At 40.6% G+C, this 18,246-nt stretch overlaps 1 protein-coding gene across 5 annotated transcripts in view; it reads left to right on the forward strand.

The window, feature by feature from the left end:
- ANKRD17 (ankyrin repeat domain 17) overlaps positions 1-18,246 on the forward strand; it is a 94,620-nt gene that overhangs the window by 30,857 nt on the left and 45,517 nt on the right. For all 5 annotated transcript variants that reach the window (XM_037392134.1, XM_037392154.1, XM_037392144.1 and 2 more), the window contains exons 2-6: positions 12,804-12,957; positions 13,572-13,728; positions 16,221-16,368; positions 16,657-16,804; positions 17,917-18,150. In XM_037392134.1, coding sequence (XP_037248031.1) covers positions 12,804-12,957; positions 13,572-13,728; positions 16,221-16,368; positions 16,657-16,804; positions 17,917-18,150 — 841 coding nt within the window. The remainder of the gene's footprint in view (positions 1-12,803; positions 12,958-13,571; positions 13,729-16,220; positions 16,369-16,656; positions 16,805-17,916; positions 18,151-18,246) is intronic.

Consider the following 18,246-nt stretch of genomic DNA (forward strand, 5'->3'; position numbering starts at 1 on the left):
TGCAGCTGGGTGACCTTCCAGTTGTTCTGAAAGAGGAAAACTCCTGGTGGTTTTTAGACATGAGAGGGAGTTAAGTGCAGAGTAAAATTGGCGTTGTTTGTGCAGCAGGGATATTGGTTTTCCTTAGTTTTGCTGGTAACTGAACAGCTTTCGTGCACCTCGGATCCGAATTGAATAGTAGATTTTAGAGTATATTGGTGTGATGCATAGAGCCTTTTAAGTGTCTGTTGACTTAATAGCTTGTCTGTATGTCAAGAGTTTCAGGGAGTGGAGGTCTTCCTCTGTGTGTGTCGTATCTTCTGTTAGGAGGTTTTGTGGTATGAATGAGCATGTGAGATGCCCTCTGGTTCAGGGTTGAGTTTAGCTTTAACGTCAGAGTTGGGAAACACCCTGAAGTAAGTCATTTGTCAATAGTTAGGGAACAGGAGTAAACTCCTGGTGGGAGTTGTAGCTGATTTACCACCACTGTAGTCACTTGCAGATGCAGGGAGGAATGGAGCCAAGCTGACGAGGCTAATTGGTGAAAGTAATGCTGACTGAGAAATGCTTTCTGGCAGATTTGGCATAGGAAATCTGAAGCATCTCTCAGTGAAGACTGGGAAAGTCGATAGTTTCCCTCTTCTTAACCTTACAAATAAATGGAGCGTGCTCTGTCAGTGAAAACTCACTATGTAGCAGCGCTAATGGAGGCTTTCTTTTTGGAAAATTATTTTGAATGGACGTAGGATTCTGATGTTTTGTATTATGTGTATTGAGGGATAGGAGAGTGGTCTTGCCTGTGGTTGACATGAATAGGTATAAATGCCTGTCCTCTTTTTCTTCTGAATCTACATAGTTTCCTAAGTTCAGCAGCTTCCTTGGCGTGGACGACAGAGAAGCTGCTTTGTTATGTCTGATGTCTAGCCTTATTGCAAGAGGTAAGTGTGTGTTCAAATCTAAGAGAATTGCTCCTGTATTACCAGGCTTTAACTATGCTGTTAGAAAATCTGGGTGAAGGCAAGGCCCCGCAGCACTGTTTCTGTGGAGAGCTTTATTGCTGTTAGCTTTGTCTATGTAGAAGTTACGATGTTGTGTTTCCATTGTTCAGCTGTGCTGATCTACAATCCTTAGAATAACAACTTGTTTCAGCTGGAAATGGATGGGTGTACACAGTTTTGAACTGAAGTTGGGCTTGTGTGAAATGGAAGAGGTGAAAAATATTCCAGAAAAAGCACTTGTGAAAAGTTGGGCCACCTTTAGTTGTGCTAAGCTGCTCTAAACTCCCTTCTCAAAAGAGTTAAGGGTCTTATCTGTTACAACAAAGCCTGAGAGGGACAGAGAAATGGCTGCTTGTTGGGCTCTGAAAAGAAGGCTCAAGGTACTTCTTGAAGACTCTGCAGACAACAAACATGCAGACAAGCCCCCTGAAGTTAACCAGTAATATAGATAATTTATCATTGGCATTTCTCTTGTAGAGATGGCAGAATTGAAACGAGGAATTCATGCTTTTAACAGCTCAGGATTTTATTTTTTCTTTAAACAGTTGTCAGTTTTTCTTGAGGTTTCATTTAAAAGGAGGATGCTTCAAGGTTCTAATCAGTTGACATGGATCTATCAGTGTAGCAAGGCTTTTCATTGCAGGTTTGGAAATGCTTGTATTGAGAATGCATCCATTAGATCTGTCCTTGGAGTATATAGCCAACACAAAAGGTGAGTTCAGTGGAAAAGGGATGTGATCAACTGTTAGAGAAGGATTTTCTCTTTCTTGGGAGCTCACCTTCCTTAAACAAGGCTTAGGAGAATAATTAGTCCCTTGAAAGTAGGGCAGTGAGGAATAGGATGTAACAGTGCACGGCAGGACTGCTTAGTCCTTTTTTAGTAACACATGCATTGTTCGACTGACAGCAATGCTAGTGTCTCTCTGAGGTGCTCTTCAGGTCAATGTCCAAAATCTTCTGTTAAGAGCAGAGTCCTGCTCAATGTACTTGCCCTTTCTTACACATTGAGTGACGAAACTGGAAAGACTTTCATACAGCTACGTTGCTCTGTACTCCATGTGTACTCTTCTTGTATTCCTTAGTTCTTACTGCTACATCAGTCAAAGCTGCCCATGTGTGGTGCTTAGGGGTCAGAGTCTGTGGTGATGGTTGTCAGGATGTGCTTGAAGTGCAAGCTTATCCACAGAGATTTAGAGTCCTTGAGCCGTCCTTCAGCAGGAGAGGTGGGGAAATGCAAAATGCCATTTACATAGCTCAGAAGGCTTGTCTTAAAGGGCCTGTGATATGGTCTGGGTGGAGAATTGGCTAGGTGGTCAGAGGCAAAGGAACCCCTCTTAAGCTTTTTTTACAGCTGTTGAGTAGGCTTTGATTTGTGTGGCCCTGTAAGTAATGTGTTAAGTAGCTTAAGTGATGCCTACTTCAGATACTTGAGAGAGCCTTAGGGGGCTACAGTTGTTAGAGTGTGACATTGGCGGATTTGGGAAGCTCAGTTGCATCATCTGCTTTCTTCATAGTTGTGATGTGCTTCCTTCATTGTGTCTCTCTGATGGATAGACTTTTATCATTTGGGAAGAAATGACAGGTTACTTGCTAAGGGCAGCAAAAATTGCCTGTATGGGATCAGGCTGTCTGGTTAGTATCCTTCAGTTGTCAGGGTCATTTTGTGGAGAGCAGTTTCCATTTTGGCTTTGTGACAGTATGGGAACAACCTTTGTTGTAGGTGTTACCTGTTTGTCAGTTGCTCTGATGTAGACTACTGCATCTGAGGGGTGCTGCAGAGACAGCAGCAGTCTGAGTTATTCATACACTGTCAAAGCTTGGCTTCTATGGTCAGTTCTTTCCAAGCCTGTTCCAGAAGAGATGGTTTCTACCAAAAGGCCATGTTCAGCATTTTAGTGGGACTTGGGGAGAGAGTGAAGATGCATACCTGGGTTCAGGTGGTTGGACTGGCAAGTTATCAGCTTTTTATTGTTATAAAAGTATTGTCTGAAGCTGAGCTTTCAGAAGGATGATGGCAGGCAGTTTTAGACTGTTGTCTAAAATTTTTAGGTTTTATATCCTGTCATGATATTAACGTCAGAGACTAAAACTTGTAAGTTTTTTGCCCACATAAATGTGAGATTGGGACAGGGAATCTTATAAGATAATGAGTTGAGGTGGTGTTTTTTACGATGGTATGAAATCTCTCACATGAACGATTGCAGCTGAATACCAGTTAATGCATAAATTTGTTTATTGTGAAAATATGCCAAGCATTTGAAATGGGAAAAGAATATTAAACAGAAGGTCTTCCTTGTAGTATCACAACCTTCTTGAAGCTATAGGTTTCAGTCTGCCAGCCTCGGTCTTTTTATTGTTGCTTGTAATGCTGGGGATACAGACTACAGAGGAGCGGAGGGAATTTTCATGTGAATACATCAGCACCTGTCTCGTCATCAGAAACACACTGCAGTAATAATGCAGGTGTCCCTGCAGCAGAAACTCTGTTGGTGCCAGTCATGAGGAGGGTGTTATGCCATTTCAGCAGCATGGGCTGCTATTCTTCTCATGGTTCTTCCTCCCTTCCCCTTCTTATTTTTTTTTTTTTTTAGCAGCAGTGAATGAAATGGAGTGTATAGTTGACAGAATAAAATGGAAGAAGACACTGTTGAGACATTTCAGCTGCTGGACCTCAGATTTCTGCTGAACAAGGCATTTAGGTTTGGGGAGGGTCATTCCGTGTTGGAAAGAGCAGATATGACAGTGTATCCCAGATAACTGGAAGCAGTCCTCACTGTACAGGGGAGAAATGCTGCTGGAAGTCTCTGTCTGCGGTGACAGTGCTGCTGTAGTAGCTGGGTAGAGCAAGGGAGAATCACACAGCTTGTTCCTGTTTTAAAATAGATTTGAAGAAAACCCACAAAACTGCAAGGCTGAAATTCTGTAGGCAAGATAGTCTGCTTCACTCGGCTTCAGTGTATGCTTTCTTTTTCAGTAACCAGGAAGCTGATCTTTAAAGAAAATGGTGTCTTGTGTAAACATCCAGCAAACCATTGCTTTCACTTCAGAGTTGTGTCATATAAATTAGGTGGTTGTGATGTTCCTTTTTGTCCCCACAAAAATGGCAAGCAATGCCAGAGGCTTGTCTTCTGTGAAGTTTGAATGGAATTTCTAATATAATTTTTTAATAATGCTGTGAAGATCTAAATCTTAAAAGGGCTTGAAACCTGCATTGACTGTTATACACACATAACACAGAAAATAAGTGGTAGTTTAACCTGAAAACATGTAGCCTTAGGTGAAAAAGCAGAACCATACCCTTTGCCTTAATACTTAGTTTGATAAAGTAAAAATCTATTCCCACTGTTTTAAGATGTAAGTGTATTGCTTTGTCTAGGTGTTTCAGATCAGAGTATGTTTTCCAGTAAGCAGACTTTAAATTGAGATGAGTTAATGCATTTTTGAAAGTGTTAAGAGGTGATACTCTAAGGGTTAAAAGGTAGTAGGGTAAGGGGGAGCAGATGTGAAGTTCTTGCTTTAGAAGGGGGCATTGTGAGAGGCTGGAAAAATTGTCTACCCTTTCTTAACGCTGAGCTGACCTGTGATTAAGATGAACAAAAAATGCAGTGTATGTATGTTGTATGGACATTATGAGTTACCTTTGAAATAAGGAGGCTTTTTTCTTTACGAGACTCCAAATGATTTCTTGACACTTAAAATTTAAAGCTGCATATAAAGACTTTGATAGCCCATTAAGGTTCAAAAGATGGTGGAATTATGCATCATAATTTGCAGATTTGCCTATTTGTATGTTGTGATTTGGATGCCAAAGTGAAAAATGGGTGCTTGAAACGCTTGGCCCAGTTTGCCATGTTCCAAATATATCATCGCTTTGTTTTGATTCATTTTTACCTCATGAGTCCCTCTATGTGTTGAATGTTTAGATATTAAGACATTAAAAATACGTAGCTGTGTTGTGCAAAGAAAACATAAGTAGCTATTCAGAGTTGGACTTTGTTATTGCACTGGGAATGTTGTTTTATTTCCTCTTGTGTCTTCCAGTTGCAAGGTAATAGTATAAAAGCTCGTAGGCTATATTTGTGAGCAGTGGAAAATATTTTAAAGGAATGCTTGTGAAAGTTCTGTGGAAGATGGAGAGACAGGTATATTTTGGGGGAGGGGCAGTGACTTGCAGTAACTTGGGACAGTTTCACAGTAATCTGCGAGGCTGTAGGAAGTGACCAGTAGGTGCTCAGTGGAGCTGATCAGCAGCCAAAAAACACTTGGGGACCATATTTCATACAAGAACGGACAGAAGAAAATTCTGAGAGGGGTACTGATCCCAGATTGCAGGGGAGTTTATAGGCTAGCCTATGATCTGCAAGAAAAGGGGTAGGGGTGGGGGGTGTGCGCACGTGCTAGCCTAGTGTCCAATTCCTGCCTGTCCGGTCTGGCCCATTATGTTTCTGAGGTGGAAGTTCTGCAAGTCCAGCTTTAAATAAGCAAATGACATTGGCTATAAAAACACTCTGTTGTCTTAGTGAGTTGATGGACAGGGACAGAAATAATTGGCTCTCTGCCATTGAAGGTGTGAGAGCTAAAACTGTTCTGGAGCGAAAGCTGAGATTATCTTGGGTATGAGTTGCTAGAGTGCAAGGGGAAGGTAGTGTAACTCTGGGTCAGGCTCTGCTGCTTACATGAGGAGTTCCCCATGTAAATCAGGATTAAAACCGTATGAGGGCCGTTTTTAGCTGAGAAGGTGAAGAATCTGAAGCAACTTGGCTCTGTAGGCTAGTAAGTTGTCAGTGTAGTAGGACTAAAGTTTGTTAACTGGTCTGGTAATTGTTGTCATTTTGGTCTGAAGGTGGCTTTGCAGTACTTGGTGAACTTGAAAAATCCTTGTCAAATTTCATACTGTCTTCAAAAACTGCTGCTGCTCTCCAAAAATTTTGATGCTGGGAAAAATGAACCGTTCTAGAGCACTTGCAAATTGGCCGTAAGTCCTTCTGTACCTCAATAAGAAATAATGCAAAAGGACTGTTGATTAAGGCCTATTTGAGGTAAGGAAGTTGGCTACATGACAATAGCCACTCCTTGTACGCTAGGTTCTTAGGAAGGGCTTTGAACTAAGTCTTGGTTCTCATAGGATCCGTTTGGCACTGTCTGGGTATCAAACACCAAAGGCCTAAGTGCAAGGTAAAAAATAAAGAAATTCTAAAATTGTAACTGGTCCTTAATCAGAGGCAAATATCATGGGAGTCAACTGACAAAAGGTGAGAAACAAATCTGCTGTTGGATTGTAAGGCTAGAAAATAGAAAATCCTGCAGAGAAAATATCCTTTCACGAAAGGTGTTTTTTTGGGCCTATTTAAAATACTTGTCTGGGCTAGCGTGGTTCATCCAAAGCAGGTTTCAGATGTTGTTTTTTATGGAGCTTAAAAACACTGAAGCTTAAAAATGTTTCATCCTATTATGTTAATGAGCGCAACTTGCTGTTTCACAGCCTTCCAGATCTGCTGTTTGCAGCCTAACTGCCAGACACTTAAACAGGATTTCACTGTTTGCTTGATACTTTTTTAAGAACTGTTTACCATTTCTTTCTTTTTGAGCATGTCTTCAGGTAAGGCTTCAAGACAGAGTAATACCATTTTGTCTGTTTTCTTAGTATAAATAATAGCTAAAACACAGCTAGTAACTTGCATTGCTTCCAGGAAGATGTTGCTGCATGTTCGGCCAAGGTGCTCTTCAGGTTCTTATGAGCAAATGTTTGGGCTGGGTTAATGACACTGTGCCTAAATGCACCAACAATTCAGCAGCTGTTTGCTGCCTTCCATCTCTGTGCATCCGCTGTTGGATGGCACGTAACAAAAATATGGTGTTAATTTTTGTAATTTATATGGAATGTAGGGTCTCGAATGTTTACTCTTGTGTTGATTTCTGAATAAATGCTGGAAAGCAGTAGCACATTAATACTGTGTGCATGCAGTATCGCCTTAAAGAGGAGGACTAGGGGATGAATCTGCAAAATGGGCTCTTGAAATCAGTGGGGAACCTGTGATAAGAAGGAGAAAATGACTTTTTACAGCCTTTTCTTAATGTCTCTGGGTTTTCCTTACAGCAGAGCTGTAGGAGGAGAAACTGTAAAATGGTGATAAACAAATGCTAGAGATGTTCAATGACCGGAGCTTTCATGGCAGCTATGTACTGATTAGATGGATAAAAAATGGGCTTTTGTCATCCTGCTGTACAAGCTTTAGTAGGTGGTGGATGCTGGAAACTAGCTGCTTTCATCCATTGTTCATAAACGAAATGTTAAATCATTGCTTTTATTGTTCTTTACTATTGTAAAGTTTAATCATAAAGCTCTGTGGTACTGCTTTGTTGAAGACTATATTGATATAAAGTGTAAATATTACGAAGTGTTAGGCATGAAAACGGGGTTCAGATGCTAAGCCAAGTGACATTTTGAAGGTACCAAAGTCACTAGCATAACAAAAAGGCCTTTAGCTTTGCTCTTGGGTTCTTTCATTGCATAGCATCAAACAAGATTAGAATTTCTTTATTGGTGAAATTGTACAGTATTGTCAGAGTTAGATCATGTTGTGGTTAGATATGTAGTACTGGTTATTGTGTTTTGATGCACACAAAGTTTTCGTACTAGGTTGCCGATATATGGCAGGTACTTCTGAGAGTAAGATTAGAGTTGCTGTCATTTGTGGCTTGTAATGTTAATTTGGGTATTGTGTACCAATTCTGGTAGTGAGAAGACTTGAGTAGCTTGATACCTTAGTTGGTGAGTGGTTCTAGAGGAGTTGTTTAATTGTTTGGTGTGGAGTACTGGATTTCTATCTTGTACGTGTAGAAGATGTGAAGAGACAGTTGTTAGTAGGTGGAACTGATCTTCCCTCCTACCCTCCCTCCCTGGCTTGACATAAAACTAGGAAGATGCTAATCTGTGTTTAGCCTTAAAAGTAGTAAAATTGAAATCAATAGGTGACTGTTTCTCTTCAAATCATGAATGCAGGAATTTTTTTTGTGTAGGTGTTTGTTGGGGTTTTTTTTTTGTGTGTGGGTTTGGGTTTTTTTTGTGAGGGGAAACTATGGGAGGAAGTTTGACCTTAGTTTTTATCTGTGTGAGACCATGTGGAGGCATATGTATGGACTTGGAAGACAGTGGTGTGGGGGTATGGGAGGATGTTTACATCAGTGTGTCCACGGTGGGATCTATGCTGATGGCAGTTTTAGATGTATATGACATGATGGTGAGATTGCAGTTTGACTCGGCATCTAGGACTGAATTATGTCTCCAGTTGATCTAGTGTCACATGGTGGCAAGAGCCATGCCAGTTAGGGCAAAATAACTCAGTTGTACTTTTTTTTTTTTTCCTGCTCTAACCTGGCATTTATTAAAATGTATGTTCAGTATCTGGTATTCGATAGTCAAAACATAAAAATACTGACTTATTTATTACAGGGATGTCTACAGGGTGTATAGACATGAGTCCTAGTGGATCAGCGTTTACCTGGTTGAGATATCTGTAGGTCCATGTACTGGGTGGCAGAACAGTACATGAAACACGGAAGAAAAGATATGATCTTGCCCCACAGAATAGTTTTTTGTAAAAAGTTACACCTTCTGATTATGGTCTGGTAAAGAGGAAATCCATTGATATTATTTTCTACTTGATGGGGAAAACCAGGGGAGCAAAAGGATCACCTCAAGATTGGAGGAGAAAAGAACAGGTGGGTTCTTTTGAGTCTGTACTTCAAAAAACAGAGAAAACAAAATGTGTAGGTCTGTGTGAGTGCCTTGCAGGAGCCTGGGGGTGTGCACAGGGACAAAAGAGATCACTGAGGGAGAGGATGAATGTGCAGAACTGAATTTGATGTTGCAAGGCTTTGCTAAGTGGGGAAGAACTTGCCTTTTTAATAAGAAAAGCACGTAAAGTTGAAAATCTAAATTTAGTGTTAAATTACCTGGAAAATTTAGAAAAACTTTATTTGCTTGGAAAAACAGGACTTGGAACATACGCTAAGGTGCTTGTAGCATGACATTTCCTTGAGGTGTGGATTTATATACCTGTTAACATCATGCTTTTCTAAGCCATTTTTTAGTTTCTCTTTATAGTTGAATTCAATGCATCAAAACTGTAGGCCGTTCTGTTTGAGCGTAGCCTGAATTTGGTGGTGATGTTCTTCTAGCATCTTTCTTGATTATAGAAGCGTCAAATACACTAGAAGTGATTACAGGCAAAATAAACTTGGGCAAATATGGAACGAGATTTTTATTGCAGGATGAGAGAGGAGGAGAAATCTTGTAAAAGGCCTTCTGCTGGGGACTGTCTGAACAATTGGATTATGTCAGAGTATTGTTTGATCGGAGAAGTACTGACTGAGAACCCAGATTAAATATTCTGATATGCAAGGTGGAGCATTTGTGTACTTTTCTACATGTTCTTTTTAGTTAAGGGAAATAAAATACATCTGAAGACCATTAAAGGAAACATCTGTTTACTTGGCGTGGTAAATGGAAATGCTTTGTCTTTTCGTTTGTAGCTTCTGTAGAGAAGGCAGTGTTTTTCTGAGAAACGAAATGGAACTTTCACTTCTAACAAAATAGTTTTATTCACCACTGTTAGACACTGTCTTCTGTTGCTATCACCCTGTATGGTATTTTGTGTCATGTTGAACAGGCAGAAAAGACAAGACTGTAGATCTAATGAAACTCTTAAGCTAAAAGGCAACTGTGAGAATACATTAGAGCGTAAATGGGGACTTGATGAAAAGTTCTGCCAGCCACAGGTTGAAGATGCATCTCTTATACCTTAGAGGAGGAAAACCAGCTATATTGAACATAATAAATAACAAAATTAGACTATCTAAGTTAATTTCTTGAGATGTTGCTCTGAAATGGTTTAAGTGACAGCAATTAAAATAAGCATTTTCAAAACTTTATGCAAAAGGAGTTTTCTTCAGATAACTTGCAGTTGTCTTGGTGCTGTGTTTCTTGTAAGTGGACTGCTTTTTGTCCCTGTTCTCCTTGTGTTATAGTTGTTTTTTGTTTTTTTTTTATCAAACCACAGTCATATTGTTAGCTGGAAAAAAAAAGGAAGATTTTTCCATTTGAAACTTAAACTGCATAAAAGACCTAATTTGAGGGGAGAGGATGTGAGTGGGGGAGAGACGTTTTCCTATTTTGACTTTTTCCTTAGCAAATATTTCACAGTGTTAGGAAGAACTGCGACCAGCTGTTAAATATCTTGCTCAGATGAGGGTTTTTTTTAGTTAGTCTGAGTAGCAGAGATTTTGCACGAGTTGAGTGAGCCAAGAATCCTTCCAACTGCTCAGTAGTTTTGCCTTTCCAGTGGTGAAATCTGTCGCTTGGCTCCTGAACAGCGTAGTTCCTTTCTCTTGCTGCTTCCTGCAGCAAGCTTAGTCCTCTGGAAGAAGACAAATGGCAGGTCCTTAGATGAACCAAAAACCACCTAAAAATGGTGGTGTAGATGCATGGAGCAGAGCTGGCTGTGACCAGCAAAGGGCCCTGGCAGAGCAGGAGTGAACTGTTCCTTAGGACTGGGGAAGAAACTAGGAGTTTCCTTCACCAGTTTGCCAAACTGGAAAGCTTCAGCCTGTGCGAGTATCACTTAAAAAACAGTAGTGCTGCAGAGCAATATGCAGTACTGTCCTGTTCGCAGCTGTAGACATCAGAGCCGCTTTCATCAGAAGCTGGAACTCATGTCCTATGGCTTGCTATATTCCCAGGTTTGAAGAAAGAGGGCAGAGAGGCTCCAAAGGAGTGGAAGGAGGCTTAGAATAGAACCACAGAATGGTTTGGGTTGGAAAGAACCTTTAAGGTCCTCTAGTTGCCCACCCCCTGCCATGGGCAGGGACACCTCCCACCAGCCCAGGCTGCTCCCAGCCCTGTCCAGCCTGGCCTTGAGCACTGCCAGGGATGGGGCACCCACAGCTGCTCTGGGCAACTGGTGCCAGAGCCTTGTCACCCTCATGGTAAAGAGTTTTTTCCTAATACCTGATGTAAATCTACCCTTTCCAGCCTAAGCCATTAATCCTTTTCCTGTCACTACAAGCCCTTGTAAAAACTCCCTCTCCAGCTTTCTTGAGGGCTACCCTTGAGGTGTATACTTGTGTGTTTCCAAAAGCTGCCTGACAGATTTTTGTTTCTCAATGGTACCATTGAAGTGATAAATTGAAGTAATTTTAAAAGTAGTTCTCAGCCTACGTTTCTAAACAAAGAACATGTTTAGGTTCAAGCTATGTGCTGGTACTGTATCCTGGCAAGTTTTGAGCTGGAAGCAGACTGCAGGAGAAGATGCTATTGTGTGACTTCTTCACTTGTGATGAGAGGAGAGATAGGAGGATGGAGGGAGACCTTTCAGGAGCCCTGAGATGAATTGGTCACTCCTGGTTTGTCTGCCCACGTAAATTCTTAGGGCACTTATCTTCAGGAATCTGAACTTGTGATGCTCATGAGACTGCTTTTAAACTTTGGAGGCACACATGAATCTTAAGGATAAACTAAACTGTATTCCTATCTTGATGAACTGTATTCCATGTAGGAATAGGTTACTGCTCTATTACAGACATTAGCTGCTTTTGTCGAAAGGTGATGGAAGTTTTTTGATCGTGTAGAGGTGGCTGGCAGATATGGGTTGTTTGTCTGGCAGACTTGCATTTAGATTGAGCTTAATTTTTGGATAGGGATTTGTTTTTAATTTTTGATTTAATTTTGAAGGTGTGGATTTTTGAGCCTGTTAAGCTTTGTTGAGGGATGTCTAAACTTGGTCTTCGTAACTATAAAATGGTTGGATGGCTAGTTCATTGGCTTAGGGGTGTGTTCATGGAGCTCATACAGGAGTGTCTTCTCTAAACTACTTGAACCAGTACAGGCATTAAAACAAATTGATGCTAGGGGCTTTTCTCTCTAATATATTGATCTCTTCCCCAATTTCTGTGTTTCACAACCTGAACAAATGGAGAGTACAGGAAAGTAGGATCTTTAGAAGAACTTGGGCCACTGAGCATCTGTTTTCTGGAAAAGGTAGATACAATGGGTTGCATATTCTGTAGGTAAAGTTTTAAATAAATGTTTTGTTGAGAAGAATTCTGTGAAGCCTTTTTATGTTGCATTTACGTTGGTTATATATGGAAAATATCGCTGGTCCTTTTTTTTGTGGTGTGTTTTTTTTAATGTTGGATTAGGAGACATCAAACTTGAAAGAAGTGAGCTAGCTGTGAGAATTTTTTTGCAAGTCAAGAAAACAACGGACATGAAAATAGTGATGCCTGTTAGTTTTTATGGTTTGTGTGCTAGTAGAGTTTAATGCCATTGGAGAGTAGGTTACTTCTTTGAAAGATGACTGGGTTGTGTGAATTAGAATAATTCTGTCCTTGCTATATGTATCTTTTCATGCTTTGGGAAGGAAAAAAAAAAAGCCCAAACTAACAGCTTGCATGGAAACTCATGGCAGCTACCTTTAGACCTTCTAGAGTAGTGTCTATTCTTTCACTTTTCCCTCCCTGTGTTAAGTGGGACTTGAAAGCTGTAGAGTGCACTGTGGAGGTGTGAAGTCAGTCTTAAAGTTTTTCTGGTGTATCATGTAGTTTCCTGTCACAGAACAAATGGATCAGGTGATAAAAGGTACAGTCTTTGTATGTAATTTTAGAAAATGATATTGCTTCCATTGGCGAAATGAAACCCTTTAGAGTCAACTGAGGATGGTTTGGCTCAGTGCTTAAAAAGCAAATGCTTAAGTGATAACTACAACTGTGGGTTTTTTATGGGTTTTGGTCAGTTATCATTCTTAAACTAGACCTGTTATTTTCCAGGTGGAATCATTTATCTTGGATCAGGATGATCTCGAAAACCCTATGTTGGAAACAGCTTCTAAATTGCTTTTGTCAAGTACTGCTGATGGTGCTGACCTGAGAACAGTAGATCCAGAAACCCAGGCGAGATTAGAAGCTTTACTTGAAGCTGCAGGTAAGTACTAGTGTCCCATACAGGTTTAATCCTGAGGCCCTTACACATGAGTCCGTTCTGGAACTGCTTGCATAAGTCTAATCCATATGAGCACAATACAAGTGCAGAATGTAAGGCTGTGCAAACTTGGCAAGGTTGTGCAAGTTACTGAAGAGAAGGAAGTTCACTGAAGTATTTCAAGTTTTGGAAAATGAGAGTTTTCTATGAAGGCTGTGCTTCTGATCAGATTCCTCCAATGTTGGATTTTTAGAAGCTTGAGTAAAAAATTATACCCAACCTTGCCTTGCAGCCTTATATCAAAATCTAAATTGCTCAACACTCGTTTGTTTTATAACAGTTGCTGGATTAAAAGCTTTACTAGTTGCTTATAGTAAGTAGTTGTCAAGAGTTGAAAAAATAATGCCTTCTCTGGATGCGAGGGTTTCATTCATGCTTGTCACATCTGAGTGCAGCTTTTAAACTAGTGGTGTAAACAGTTAATCCCTGCATTTTGGAAGCTGTAGTTCATTGTGCTTGGAATATTTCTGCCAACAGATCTCATAGGCTCAATTTCAACTTCTCTGTTTTCTCCTTTTCTGGCATGTGTACCCATTTGTTGTAAATTGGGATGAAAGGAATAGGTAAGCTGTCTACAGCTGATGGTAAAGCATTTGCAGATCCTGAGGTGCTTCGCAGACTGACTTCTTCGGTCAGTTGCGCGTTGGATGAAGCTGCCGCTGCACTTACCCGGATGAGAGCAGAAAGCACAGCAAATGCAGGGCAGACGGACAAGTAAGCCAACTTTTATACTGGATTTTTTTTCAGTTTGCTACTTCTAGAAGCAGTTTTTCTTGTTGTATCACTTCTAATTACAGGATGGTGAAACTCTTACTCAAGTGGAATTGGTGCCAGGTTATCCCCTGTGATTCTCCTGTTAAATATTCCTGGACTATCAGGTCTTGCAATGGGGAGTGAAGCCATGAATACTGCTTAGAATTCAGAAATTGCACTCCAAGTAATTTAACTTGAGTAACTGTAGAAACAAAATTTCCAAGCTCTTAAATAGTATGGGCCTTAGAATGATGTAAAAAACAGCAATTCCTTAAATTCAGTCATAGTGTGAAACCAGCTTTGGGACCAAAAAAATAACCCAGTCTGTTTTAGAGAACTTCAGAGTGCTGTTTTAACTGGGGAAGGAAATCAAGTCTTGCAGGAGTGGAGATTCACGCTGGTCAGCAGCTTTCTTGTGTTGGGTAGGACCTTGGACAGAGCCTTGGCCAGACAGCTGCTACCTTCTAACTGGACTTCCTGGCTTCATTTGTCATTTTATTTCTTACTGGGGCGTTCATGAGGGAAAGAAAAAGAAGGTAGCCTTCTAGGCTGTCATTAAGCTTCAATACAACAGAAACAGAATGTCTGCAGGAGCAACCAAGTGCTGCTGTGCTGGCTGGCAGTTTGTTCGTTGTATACTGAGTAACTTCAAAGAAACATTTCCTGGTGTATTATCAGGGCATACGAAGAAGAGCAGAGTAGTTTGGTGTTATGTCTGCTTCTATTCTACGTGTGTCCCTCCTTGTCCCTAGCTGCCTCTTCTCTTGTAAATGGTGGCCATTGCCGAAGTTGTTACTGAGACAGAGGTTGTGGGAAATAAAGACAAATGTGGGAATTGAACAGACACATTTGAGAAATAGTTCTCCATACATTAAGGCTGTGTCTGATAGCATGAATTAAATAGGAGTCCTGGGTACCGTATACAGGTTTACATTAGTGTGCACAAATGCCTGCTTTTATATCTTTAGTATTTTAAGAATTGCTCATACTCTCATTGAGATGTATGGTTTGCGGTGTTTTTCTGTCAGATACCTTATTTTTCCATTTCCTTTTGAGTTAGTCCTGTGTGGGTAGGACTTCCTAAATGGGGAAGAGATGAAAGGGCAGTGGGTGGGGTGAGGCCATTAGTTTAGATTTATTATTATTGATCCAATTATTTGGAGCAGAATAGAGAAATACATTAGACTTCAAGTTTTATTCTCACAAAGCAGTTACTATTTTGGAATGAAGGCAGTTGTGGTGGGTTGACTGTGACTGGATGCCAGGTGCCCACCAAGCCACTCTGAATCCCCTCCTCAGCAGAATGGCGGGGGAGAAAATAAGATAGCAAAAAACCCCAAAACTTTGTGGGTCAAGAGAAAGGCAGTTTGATGAAGCAATAGCAAAAGTTGCACATGCAGAAGCGAAGGAAGAAAAAAAGATGTTATTCCCTACTTCCCATCAGCAGGCGATGTTTGGCCATTTCCTGGGAAGCAGGGCTTCAGCATGCATAGCAGTTGCTCTGGAAGACAAACATCATACATAGCAAATGCCATCCCTTCCTTCTTTCTGTTAGCTTTTGTATCTGAGCACATGTCATATGGTATGGAATATCCAGCCTTGATGCTGTGCTAGCACTGCTCAGCAGTAGTCAAAACACTCTGTGTTCTCACCACCTTTCTAGTTACAGATACAAGCACAGCACCGAGGGCTGCTATGGAACTCAGCCAGACCCAATACAGCAATGCAGGCAGAAGACAGGATCAGTGAGATTGAAAATGTGCTTCCAGTAGACCCTTTTTTGACTGAAACAGAATTTGAATGATAGAAGAGAAGAAGTTACGGAGTGACATGACAACCACAAGTACTTCTGGATTAGAGCTTACCAAACTAGGAGAACTTTACACTTTTTCTGCTTGGTTGAGTTAGGGTTGCAACTGAAACATTTTTGTCTTACAAAATTCTGGGGCTTTCAGCACAGGATGGAGGAGAAAGTGGTTATTTTTGTTACAGGAGAAGTGATGCAGGTGATGTAGTTTAACAGTTAGGGTGCTGAAGAAAAGTTAAAGTTTTAAGATGGACACGTGATTTCTGTGTCCTCTGATCATGGGCTAAAAGAGAGTGTGAATAAAACCCTGAGTTATGGTTGCAGATTTGGAAGGGAATACTCATGGTGTTGTACTTACCATGATTTAATCAGTTCTTCTTTTTCTTTGAATCTTATTTTAGAGAACAAGTGGGACAAAACCTGTGTTTTGAAACTGGGACTACCAAAGCTCATTTTTCAGAAAAGATGTGTGGAAAACCTGAGGTGTAAAAGTGGCACCTCATTAATTAACAGTTGGCATTTTTTTGATCATGTTTCTTTTTTTGTTGGCTGCATCCTCATGGCATGTTGGATTTTTACTCTGCACATAGAGCAAGCATTTCAAGCATAGTCCTTTTTCACTTCTAAATGCTTTCTATTTTATTAGCCGCAGCTTGGCAGAGGCTTGTTCAGAAGGAGATGTAAATGCTGTGCGGAAGTTGCTAATTGAAGGACGAAGTGTGAACGAGCACACAGAAGAAGGGGAAAGCCTCCTTTGTTTAGCCTGCTCAGCAGGATATTATGAGCTTGCACAGGTTGGTTTCCTAGTTGTGTATCTGTACAAAAATAAGTGCTGAATTAATTGTATTCCAGTCTCATGCACCTGGGAGGTGGTGTTATAGTAGTAGATGTCAGTTAACTGCAAATGAAGACTTAGATGTGAACCGAATGTTACTAAATGCATTCTTTGTGTTTACTTTCTCTAACTGATTTTAACACAAAACTGGGTGTTGGTGAAAGTAGGGGTTTTGTGTAGCATTTCAACCATCTTCATGTGCTGGTTTGTCACTTGCCAGAATTGTTGATCGCCTTTGTGTTTGCAGGTTCTTCTGGCAATGCATGCTAATGTAGAGGACCGTGGTATTAAAGGAGACATAACACCTTTAATGGCTGCTGCTAATGGCGGACATGTCAAAATTGTCAAGTTGCTGCTAGCTCATGGTGCTGATGTGAATGCACAGTCATCAACAGGTAAATTAAGTGTGTTGAGCTTGTTGAAAATTACTGAAAGGTGAGATTTTCAGTGTGCAAATCTTTTTGTGTGTGAGGAAATTTGGGAGGAATGGCTCTTGGCCCGGCAATGCAGAATGCTTCCTTGTGGTTTTACTATTTAGCTTCTGCCTTTTCTTAAATGAAGCTATATTTGTTGGTTGCATACATACAAAGGTAGATAAGGTCAATTAAGAACTGAAAGGTCTTTGCGTACGTAGGATTTGTTGTCAGGTAGCATTTTAATCACAATTGGGGAAGTTTGTGTGTACATAGAAATTATTTGGTTTCAAGTCTAGGAAACCAAGGGAAAATAGTAAACATAAGATGTACTCTACCACACCACCCCACCCCTCTTCATTACAGTGGTTTGGTAGGCATTTGTCTTGAAGTGACCAAATTGGGTAATTTTCTTAAGTTCGTGGGGCCTTGAGGTGGAGAGATGGTGTGTGGTCAGCAGACATTGACAAATGGAGTCCTGACCCTGAATGATGAGGAAAGTTGGGATAGCAGAAGGCACCTTACTACTTTTTTTTTTCAGTGAAGTAGTTCTGAATAGTAATACTGCTTTGACCTTTAACTTCTTTCAAGGTATCTTTCACAAAGGCACATATTTTGCCTATTCTGTTCAGATAAATATCTTTGTAGTTTTTTCATGGAGATTGTTTTCATCTCCTTGTAAAGCCTATGGGCGTTTCTGAACTAGCCGTGTAGAAGTGTTAAGACTTGATTTAGAATCAGCAGTTCATTCTGTTCTTGTTTTGAGCTTTCTTTTTTACCGTGTAGTATGTCCCTGCTGATCAACAAGAAAAGGATGGGGTTTTGTGACAGGAGTTGGGATAGAAATGGGAAAATGAGTGTCGATACAGTCACCACGCACATGGAGACCTTCAGCCTGTCAGCACTGAGCTCCTTTGTGCAGTTACTTGCTTTTTTTCTCCGCCCTGTAGTTCTTGGTTTGTAGCCAAAAAAAGAAAAACCCTGTTCTGTAAGGTAGCTGGGTAAAAGGGGATGAAATGGAGCATAAGTTGAAGTTCCAAGTGTAGAAATGCTATCAAAATCTGTTGCTAAACTTTTTTCTCTTCTGGCTTTAGGCAATACAGCCCTTACGTATGCTTGTGCTGGAGGCTACGTAGATGTTGTGAAAGTACTGCTGGAATCAGGTGCGAGTATTGAGGACCATAATGAGAATGGTCACACTCCTCTGATGGAAGCAGGAAGTGCTGGCCATGTGGAAGTGGCCAGAGTGCTGTTAGAAAATGGAGCGGGCATAAATACGCATTCCAATGAATTCAAGGAGAGTGCACTTACACTGGCTTGCTACAAAGGTATAGTACTGAATACCACGTTTATTAGAAAGGTGTGACAGGTGTGAAAAGTCTTCTCAAACATGTATTTATTCAGCCTTTCTGTCCAGGACAAAA

The sequence above is a fragment of the Falco rusticolus genome, chromosome 1 (assembly GCF_015220075.1).
Source record: "Falco rusticolus isolate bFalRus1 chromosome 1, bFalRus1.pri, whole genome shotgun sequence".
NCBI classification, from domain to species: domain Eukaryota; kingdom Metazoa; phylum Chordata; class Aves; order Falconiformes; family Falconidae; genus Falco; species Falco rusticolus.